The sequence below is a fragment of the Triticum dicoccoides genome, chromosome 7B (genome assembly GCF_002162155.2).
Source record: "Triticum dicoccoides isolate Atlit2015 ecotype Zavitan chromosome 7B, WEW_v2.0, whole genome shotgun sequence".
NCBI classification, from domain to species: domain Eukaryota; kingdom Viridiplantae; phylum Streptophyta; class Magnoliopsida; order Poales; family Poaceae; genus Triticum; species Triticum dicoccoides.
The window spans coordinates 688,347,309-688,356,989 of record NC_041393.1 but is presented as its reverse complement, the minus strand read 5'-3'; the positions used below and the strand labels follow the sequence as shown (position 1 = coordinate 688,356,989).

At 46.7% G+C, this 9,681-nt stretch overlaps 1 protein-coding gene and 1 long non-coding RNA gene across 4 annotated transcripts; one reads left to right on the top strand and one right to left on the bottom strand.

The window, feature by feature from the left end:
• Window positions 1-2,514, bottom strand: LOC119338676. The gene is made up of 4 exons (XR_005164089.1): window positions 2,277-2,514; window positions 747-1,029; window positions 573-669; window positions 1-410 (listed from the first exon to the last, which is right to left on the bottom strand). It is a non-coding gene; the product is annotated as an uncharacterized LOC119338676 (long non-coding RNA).
• A 140-nt stretch (window positions 2,515-2,654) lies between these two features.
• LOC119336610 (adenine nucleotide transporter BT1, chloroplastic/mitochondrial-like) lies at window positions 2,655-5,962 on the top strand. 3 transcript variants are annotated; one of them, XM_037608659.1, is made up of 4 exons: window positions 2,655-2,878; window positions 3,234-3,941; window positions 4,895-5,056; window positions 5,137-5,962. In XM_037608659.1, the coding sequence occupies exons 2-4, from the start codon at window positions 3,297-3,299 to the stop codon at window positions 5,602-5,604; spliced, it is 1,275 nt and encodes a 424-aa protein (XP_037464556.1). In that variant the 5' UTR covers window positions 2,655-2,878; window positions 3,234-3,296; the 3' UTR covers window positions 5,605-5,962. The 3 variants fall into 3 exon arrangements, with proteins under 3 accessions (XP_037464556.1, XP_037464554.1, XP_037464555.1); XM_037608657.1 differs by having other exon boundaries at window positions 2,655-2,882; XM_037608658.1 differs by having other exon boundaries at window positions 2,655-2,882; window positions 3,229-3,941.
• Window positions 5,963-9,681: the final 3,719 nt, after the last annotated feature.

Sequence of the window (9,681 nt, the reverse complement as noted above, 5' to 3'; positions counted from 1 at the left end):
AGAAAAGACAAAGGGTTCATCTTTGCCACAGACCCACAGTTCAGTACAACTCACACAAATGATAGCCTGCTTTGCTACATTTCAGTACAACTGTAAATTAACAAAGAAACACACACAAGACTGAAGTTAGGCAAGGCTGAAAATAAGTTTGTAGTATAATGCTGTTTGGGAACTTGCTGAACAAGCTACAAAAACACATAGCGTGTACAGGCTCCACACAAGGGTCCGATTCCATAATCAACCAGTGTGAAACCAAAATTGTTTTGCATAGACATCAAGTTCAGGATTGGTTTACATATACATCAAGTCCAGAATCGTATTATCCAACACTTGAGCATGCCACATATATATCATTTTAAAAGTTGAGCAACATATGTAAGGAGCAGCCATCCTCTTCGAGCACCCCATATCTACATATCAAGAAATCACGAACCACACATCAGAAAATTCGATTCACATGTGACAATTGCTTGGTTAACATAACATCCTCTTTTAAGAGTCAGTTGTGCAATGTTCTGTTAAACACCAGGCAATGCATACAATGATTCACCAGTTTATCACTAAGCTCGTACCAGATGGACAAATTCCAACAAGATCTGGCACTTGTGCCTGGCAAAGCCCCAATCATCTTGACAATAGCAAGCTCATCCTACTTCTCATCCTAATAATCTTGACATAGCCATGAAGAAATCGATTCCATTAGCATCAAAGCAATGATCTCAGAGCAGAGCAAGAGCAGGGCATACCAAAGCATCATCCATAGAGGAGGCAGTTCTGTGTGGACGAGGCTGTGGCCTCTGGGGAAGGAAGCAAACAGTGTAGCCACCGTGACAGGGAAGCCGGGCAGAGACAGCGGCGGGTGGCGGGAGTGCCAGTAGGGAGGAGGAGAGCTCAGCGCGTCTCCTCCCTTGCGCTCGGTCGCCGTCGACGGTAAGGAAAAGTTGTTGGCATCATGCCATCATCTTCAAGTCCCATCGCTGTAGTTGACCTGGCACTTGGAGCAATACTTGCCATTGACTCCATCCTTCCCTGGTAAGTGCAGAAAGAAGTGTAAGATATTACATGCAGGAGCACCTAAGAGTTAGCTTGTCATGAGAGCTGTAGCACAATGAACTCCAAAAAAATCAACAATGCCACACTAAAGTACCAAACAAAGAAAATGTCTAATGCATTGGCATTCAGATGTACTAAGAAAAAAGAGAGTTATAATAATACTGCTAATAAAAAATATTCCTGAGTACAGCAGCATGGAATTATGTGATGACACGTAGCACCAAAATGTTAAATCTGTAGGACTGTAGTGCCACTTTTTGCACCTGAATAAGGAAGACTAAGGCAGGATCTGACCCCATATATAGTGCCACATATAGGAGTTGAAGAAAATGAAGTAAAAACAAACATCTTTGTTTCAGCAGCTGGAAAACATGCCACTTCCCCGTTACAAGCAGGAGATATGGCCCTTCAGGTTGCTGCAGAAATAATTTCCAAATTCAGATGCAAGCAGGTCATTTTTATGGTGGATAATCTGACTCCAGCCAAGGCAGCAGCATCAAGAAATATTTTTCTTTCCCCTGGGCATTGGGTGATGAGAAACCAGCTAGCAAATTTATTTGCTGCAAGAGCGAACGTGCATATACAAATTCATCACATACCAAGGAACATTAACTATGTGGCTCACAACTGTGCTTCAAAAGTAGGTAGACTAGTCAAGTGGTGAGCAAAATTATGGCATGTTGTAGCTTAGCACATACAGGCGATCAGTGTCGTATGCTTTCAAAGCTAGGCAACCTAGATGTTAAGGATTGCCAAATCCTGAATGTAAAATGTGTTTGATAATGAACATAGAGCTAATAATTTTAGTTCACTAAACCAAAACCGTCACCGTATTAGTTTTGATGGAAATGCTGAAGAAACAGAGCAGGCAGGGCATTCTCACAAATCAGTGTGGCACGTATTGCAAGTGTTAATGGATCTCGGTCATGTGCTTAGACCAACAAGCACTTCATGTTCAGGCACTTGAACAGGTAGGTACAATTACTTTGCTCAGGCCATAGATTGTCTATATTTTTCTACACCTAATTGGTTGAATATGCATGTAGTCTGAGCCAAATACAACAGTTCAGTTATTATTTTTCGCACGCCAGCTGAGAGATCACCACATTTTACTCGGATCAGATAGGACATCTCACACGATCAATGTAAAGGGGACGATGGATTAAAACCAAAATGCATACAGAATAAAAACACAAGGTTGTAACATTCAAAAGGATGGATACCTGAAGGCTGGAGCCCTCTTCTCCGGCGTCGGCGGATGCCGGATCTGGCGCCGGGTGTGGGGAGGGGCGGGGATGGAGTGGGCTGTCCGCTGGACGTCGGAACGCCGCACGTCGGAGCACCGTGGCGACACTGATCCCCCGAGTTCGCCGCCGGAGCACACGGCCGGCGAGGCCCGCCGCCGGAGCCCCGAAGCCCTCCATACCCGCTCTGCCCGTGCTCGTTTTTTCCCGAACAGGGGAGCAGCACATATTTGGAGAAACGTTACAGGTAGTATAATTCTGCGCTTCCATGGGGTGGTTTTTGCAAGTTTCGAAGGGCGTTGCATCCTGTCCCTATATTACGCATCTAACGGCTGGGCCGTGCATGGTGCAGCCGGCCGGAGCACCCTATCCTTGCGAGCACGGGCGCTCCCGACCAGAGTCCTCCCCGAGCGCGACAGCTAGGGTTCCTAGCCACCGCCGGCCCGCCGCCACTACTTCCGGGCCGAGGCCTCCGCCGCCCCGCTGCCGGCACAGGACCCCCACCAGCACCGCCTCCCTCCTTCCTGGGCCAGCCGCCGCCTCCGCCGCCGCCCGGAGCTACTCCGGCGACCAGTCCATAGGCAGGTAGCCGCCACTCCTCCGTCCTCCTTCCTCCCCTCTCCTTCCTTCCCCTTCCTTCCCACCTCTTCCCTCATCCCCCTTCCCTCCTTCCTCCTGCATCCTCTGTTTGTTCAGTTTTTTTACTGATTTTTTTGTATTGTATTGGATGAGTACTTGCTGTAGATTTGATACTGTGAGGATATAATGATGAATTGGTGATCATTCTTGATGAGTACTTGCCGCATGATTTTCCCAGTTCATCTTCAAGTCGTTTACATGATTCGATATTGTTTATTAGGTAGTCTGCGTTGGTGGTGTCGAACTTTTTGGAGTGAGTGGCTAAGAATATGCTCTTTGTTGCGACCGTCAGTGCAGGGCGGCCGTCCACCACTGATTGTGCGTGTGCAGTCTGAGGCCGGCCAAGGCGGTTACCCACCCATGGCGGGAACGATGATGGCCGTGACGGCCAAGAGCAAGGACTGCACGCTGGCCTCGGAGAAGAAACATGGGTGGGCTATCCCGCCGCTTCCGGAGCTACGGTTCCCCTGGGATTTGCAAGAAGATAAGGGCCATAAGGCCTTCTCATTAAGCTTGCATGACTCTGCCTCCCCTCATGGTGGGCTGTTTGCTAGCGTCGGTCTCAAAGTGTCGACACCTGCTCCAGCAGTGTCGACCAGTCCGGCGGAGCAGGAGTTCAAGATCCCTTTTGCTGATCACTGCATAAAGTATGTCTCGTCGGCAGTCGGGTTTCCAGTTGTTGGGGCCGTGGCTGAGTCTGTGGAGGAGGAGGTGGTAGTGGATGGTAAGATTATTAGGAAGAAGGCCAAGAAGCGTGGGCTGAAACTGAAAATTAAGATTGGTAACCCGCACTTGAGGCGGCTGGTTAGTGGAGCTATTGCGGGGGCGGTCTCGAGGACTTGTGTGGCGCCGTTGGAGACAATTAGGACACACCTGATGGTTGGGAGCAATGGGGATTCAATGACAGAGGTGTTTCAGACAATTATGAAGTCGGAGGGCTGGACAGGGCTGTTCCGTGGGAACTTTGTAAATGTTATCCGTGTTGCTCCAAGCAAGGCGATTGAGGTAACTTTCCATTTATGCTACTTGGCAATTCCCACTAGACCTTGTTGCTAAAATGTACCATGTGATTTAGCCAATGCCTGGTGTATTGCTGATGCTATAGAGGTTCTCTGCTTATAATCGATTTACTATAGGGTGTCTACTTCACTTTCATTTGTGATCATGTGGTGTGGTGTAGTTTTCAACACTTCAATTTGATGTTAATTGTGTAGTGCACTTACAACAACCTTCAGTTTGCTGATAGATGCAGCAAACTTGATGTGGGAGGAGGGCCATAACAATAATGGGGCACCATTACTTTTTAGTCAATGTTATATAGCACCCAGGCTGCTATTAGTTTAGTAGGTGTAACAGTATATGCAATTTGTAAACACAGTTTCTGCAAAGGAGTTTGGGTTTGCCTAGCAGTGAGTTGATGTTTTCCTACATTTGATTACACAATTGAGTTTTGTCTTTCATATGATCAAAGGTTCTGTCCTCTAGTATTAGTATATCGTGGTCCTGACACTCTTAACATAGTCAGACTATGGACACTTTTTAGTGTGTATTTAAACTCTTAGTTGTTTAGTTCTGCACTACTTCTAGTCTTCTACTCCCTGGTTTGAATGATTGGCTGAACTGCCACTGCTTGCTTTCTTATATCTTGTCTTCTGATATTATACTCTAGATGACAAAACATTAATGCAATTTCACTGTAGAAACTTGGTTTGACTATTGCTATAGAAGTACGTTGGGTGGTTATGATTGTCAGACTGCATAATTCTGTTACACTGATTTTTTGGGGTGCATGTTACACTCAAATTGGTTGCAAGTCTCTACGCCCAGTTCCTCTTCTGCTTGTTAATCTCAGTATGGGACCTAAGATTTGTTATTAGTGATCAAACACTTTGTTGTTTACCTCTTAAGACAAACTAACAATATTTTAATTTGATTGATCTCTTTGCATCCAAATGCAGCTATTTGCTTTTGATACAGCCAAAAAATTCCTGACTCCAAAGGCTGATGAGTCCTCTAAGACCCCCTTCCCTCCATCACTTGTCGCGGGGGCACTTGCAGGTGTCAGCTCAACACTCTGCACATATCCTCTGGAACTGATCAAGACCCGTCTGACTATAGAGGTGGATACAACTCTTTGTTAACAATGTGTAAGAGTGATATTTATTTGAGTACCTCGCCTCACGTGTACTTGTTTCTGCAGAAAGACGTATATGACAACTTTCTCCATTGCCTCGTCAAGATTGTACGAGAGGAAGGCCCCTCGGAGCTTTACCGTGGTCTGACACCGAGTCTGATAGGAGTGGTGCCATATGCCGCGACCAACTACTACGCCTACGACACCCTGAGGAAGCTCTACAGGAAGACATTCAAGCAGGAGGAGATCAGCAACATTGCAACCCTCCTGATCGGTTCGGCCGCGGGCGCCATCTCGAGCACCGCCACCTTCCCTCTCGAAGTAGCTCGCAAGCAGATGCAGGCAGGGGCGGTGGGCGGAAGGCAGGTCTACAAGAACGTGTTCCATGCGCTCTACTGCATAATGGAGAAGGAAGGGATCGGCGGTCTGTACAAGGGGCTTGGGCCCAGCTGCATCAAGCTCATGCCCGCGGCGGGGATCTCGTTCATGTGCTACGAGGCCTGCAAGAAGATTCTGGTCGAAGCCGAGGAGTAGAGCGAAGTGCGCCACCGGTGTCGGGTCCTTAAAGAAGAGGCGGCAGGAGGATTAAGCCTCGTTTTCCTTTCTATCAAGAAAAGAAAAATTGGATGATCAACTACTCAGCAGAAGCTTAGGTCAAAGGTATTTGAGACACGTCTGTTAGATGATGAAGTTTTGGCCTCTAAATTAGTTCTGTGTCCGAGTTGAAATCCATAAACAATATTCTGACTGGCGGAAGCAGTTTTGTCATGCTACTTTGCTTCTGTGCTACTAGCCCTGTTTCTCCCTTTATATCACCGGATCTTGGTTAATCTTTACAGAGAACGGCTCACGATCTTTGCTGAAAATAGAAGTGCTATGACGGGCAGTTCGATATCCTGGATTTCATGTCACTGCGGTTGGTTGAAATTATGGGATTATATTGTTTTTTGAGCGGCAACTAATATGGGCGGAGGGAGTATAATTGATTGATCTTTTTTAGGATTCAGAAACACAATCTTTGACTCGTAACGATTTTTCAGCCTTCTAGTTTTAGGCCTGGCTGGATGGCCGTTTTCTAGCCGAATACCCTTTAAGCCTGGCTTAAATCACCGTTTTCAGTTTTCCTTTTCGCCTGATTTGGGTCGATTACGCCCGCAAAATACTACTACTCCTTAATACTGCTGAAATACTACCGCCTGAAATACTACTCCTTAATACTACAGGGATGGGATGTAAGCCTTGGCTCAATGGTAGACAACACTATGGTTGATGTCTACAGGAATACAAGAGTAGATTTCAAACTTTTAGGACCAGCAGTGAACGATTTTAAACTTTTAGGCCTCCTTTGGTTTGTAGGATTTTTATAGGGATTCTATAGGATAGGATTTTTGTATGAAAATTTTCTTTAGAGCCCTTTGGTTTGTACACACACATGTTAGAGTATAGATATTTTCTGGACTTTACTCTGAGTTAATTGAGTGTATAGCTGCATGGGCCCAACCTGCACCGAATAGACGTGACGAAGAGTTTCTGGTAGAACACGATCGACCGTTTCACACGGGAACCGGTACTGTGTTTTGCAACTTTTATTTTTTACCGGCTATATTCAAGAGACCCCATGTCATCCAATCATACACACACACATCCGTGCCGGCCGGCTCAACGTGGCATGAAATAAGATACTCCCTCTGATCGCTTTTATAAGACCTTGAAAAATTAAAGACATTTCAAATAATGTATAAAACAGCCCATTTTAAATTGTCTGAAATAACTTACAAAAATAATGTCTCAGAGTAACAGTCAGTCAATCACTCACAATCACAAGTACTAATCCATAGTGACGTGACATTAGGAGGCTTAGATTGACATGCATGCCGGGAAAGATTGTGAGAATGCCAGTTTTTTTATCTCATGACAGGGTAATTAATATGGCTTAAGTATTTTCGGAAATGTTAACGCCCACACGTGTGGGCGTTTGCACATCATCCACACGCCTTCATCACAACTCATTTTGCCACGTATGAATAGATGACATCAGCAAAAAAAATTTTGGTTTTCGGCTTAAAAATGTTGTATCTCCTAAATAAAAGCGAACTAAAAATCCGTTTTCACCATTAAATCCGTCTCGACGAGATCTTCAAAATTAGACCCCATGTTGATATGTTTCGACGAATTTTTTTTTGCCAGAAGTTGCCACGATGTTTACACTACAGTTGCCATAGGGCTTAAACTAAAGTTGCCATGTGGCAATTTTAGTTTGTAGATCATGGCAATTTTAGTATTTTGATGATGGCAACTCCAGTACTTTGACCATGAAAATTATTTTTTGTATGAACCATGGCAATTTTACGTGCATGTATCATGGCAATTTTAGTTTATGGTTCATGGCAAGTCTAGTTTCTTCATTCCCCGTTTTATAAATGTCAAAATTTACTTTTAAATGTAGAAGAAAATAGCTGAAACATATCATGGCAACTTCAGTGTAAACATCATGGCAAGTCATATGCAATAGACATGGCAACTTTTAATCCAATTTTTTTCATCAAAACATATCAACATGGGATCTAGTTTCGAAGATCTCATCGCGAGGGATTTAATGGTGAAAACGGATTTTCAATCGGATTTTTCGTTTAAGAGATAAAACATTTTAAAAACTGAAAATCCAAAAAGATTCCTGCATGCATGCATGCGATGACGTGGCAATCTGTTTACATTAGAGATGTGTGGTGCGTCTCCCTTCCTGCCACACGTGTGGCAGTTAGCGCGACCCAATATTTTTGTTGGAGCCTTATTTCTTTTTTTAACCAAAGAGCTTTTATATGGCGCTCGCCGGAACAAGACCCATTATGGGCATATTATTCTCGGCAGCAAATTTCTGTCTAACTCTGTGTGGGGTACGAGATCAAGGCTGACCAAAAAAAGACGTGGCCAAGTTGAAACCGAAAAGCGGTGCATGCAGTAAAACACATGCGCGTCCGAAAGTCTTCACTTTCCTGCTGAACAACCTGGCATGCAGGGGCAGGAGAGAAAGGTACCTTCGTTAGCTGTATTAACCCCTATTGCTGCACGAGCTGTTTTAGCAAAAGTTGATGCACGCATCCCCGTAAAAAAACAAACACGCGGCCGGATAAGGCCAACTTCACCGCACGACCCTAAACGGACGTCCGGATTGGCGGATTTTGTCCGTTTGGGGCGCCGATGGGTTCGCCCGTATCCGGCTGTGTCCGTTGGGTCGTGCGTGCGTCCACCGCGTAGCCGCACCCCAAATCGTGTCCGGGGTGGACGGGAATAAAAAACTGAATGAAATAACTAAAAAAGCAAATAAACACATTTTAAAAAAATATAAAACATATATAGGGACCGGCCACAAAACGGCCCAGTTTCAACGGCCACCTAAAAGGCCCAGTTTCATAATTAACATAATAACAAAATAAAAAAACTCCTCCTGCGCGCTCCTGCCGCGCCCGTCGCCGTCTTCACTGGTCGCCGGTGTCGTCGTCGTCGCTGACGAGGTCGATGTACTCCGGCGGGGTCCAGAGGTGGGGCGGCGGTGCGTGGTAGACGGGGTGGGCTGGACGACCGGAGGTGCCTGCACCACCTCCTCCCGCGGCGACGCCTCCCGCTCCGGTGACCGCGGCGGAGTGGGGCACCAGTTCACGACCAGGCCGGCGGCCATCTCCGGCGCAGTGCAGGACCAACACCGCCCCTGGCCCACCAGCTGCTCAAACACGGGCGGGTCCTCCTCCATCGGCTCCCCCGTGACGGCCGCCGACTGCAGCTCCGGGAACGCGACGTCCCCGGCGGCAGAGAGGGCGATGGCCTCCTCCAGGCCGTCCCACTGCCGCTCGTCGTGCGTGTTCATGGAGTCATCCATGACACGCTGCAGGAGACGGGCCTCCTCCTCCGCTGTCATGCGAGGAGGGTGAGGGAGTCCTGGACTAGGGGGTGTCCGGATAGCCAAACTATCATCATCGGCCGGACTCCAAGACTATGAAGATACAAGATTGAAGACTTCATCCCGTGTCCGGATGGGACTTTCCTTGGCGTGGAAGGCAAGCTTGGCGATACGGATATGTAGATCTCCTACCATTGTAACCGACTCTGTGTAACCCTAGCCCTCTCTGTGTCTATATAAACCGGATGGTTTTAGTCCATAGGACGAACAACAATCATACCATAGGCTAGCTTCTAGGGTTTAGCCACCTTGATCTCGTGGTAGATCTACTCTTGTAATACCCACATCATCAATATCAATCAAGCAGGACGTAGGGTTTTACCTCCATCAAGAGGGCCCGAACCTGGGTAAAACATCGTGTCCCTTGTCTCCTATTACCATCCGCCTAGACGCACAGTTCGGGACCCCCTACCCGAGATCCGCCGGTTTTGACACCGACATTGGTGCTTTCATTGAGAGTTCCTCTGTGTCGTCACCGATAGGCTCGATGGCTTCTTCGATCATCAACAACGACACAGTCCAGGGTGAGACTTTTCTCCCTGGACAGATCTTCGTATTCGGCGGCTTTGCACTGCGGGCCAATTCGCTTGGCCATCTGGAGCAGATCGAAAGCTACGCCCCTGGCCATCAGGTCAGATTTGAAAGTTTGAACTTCA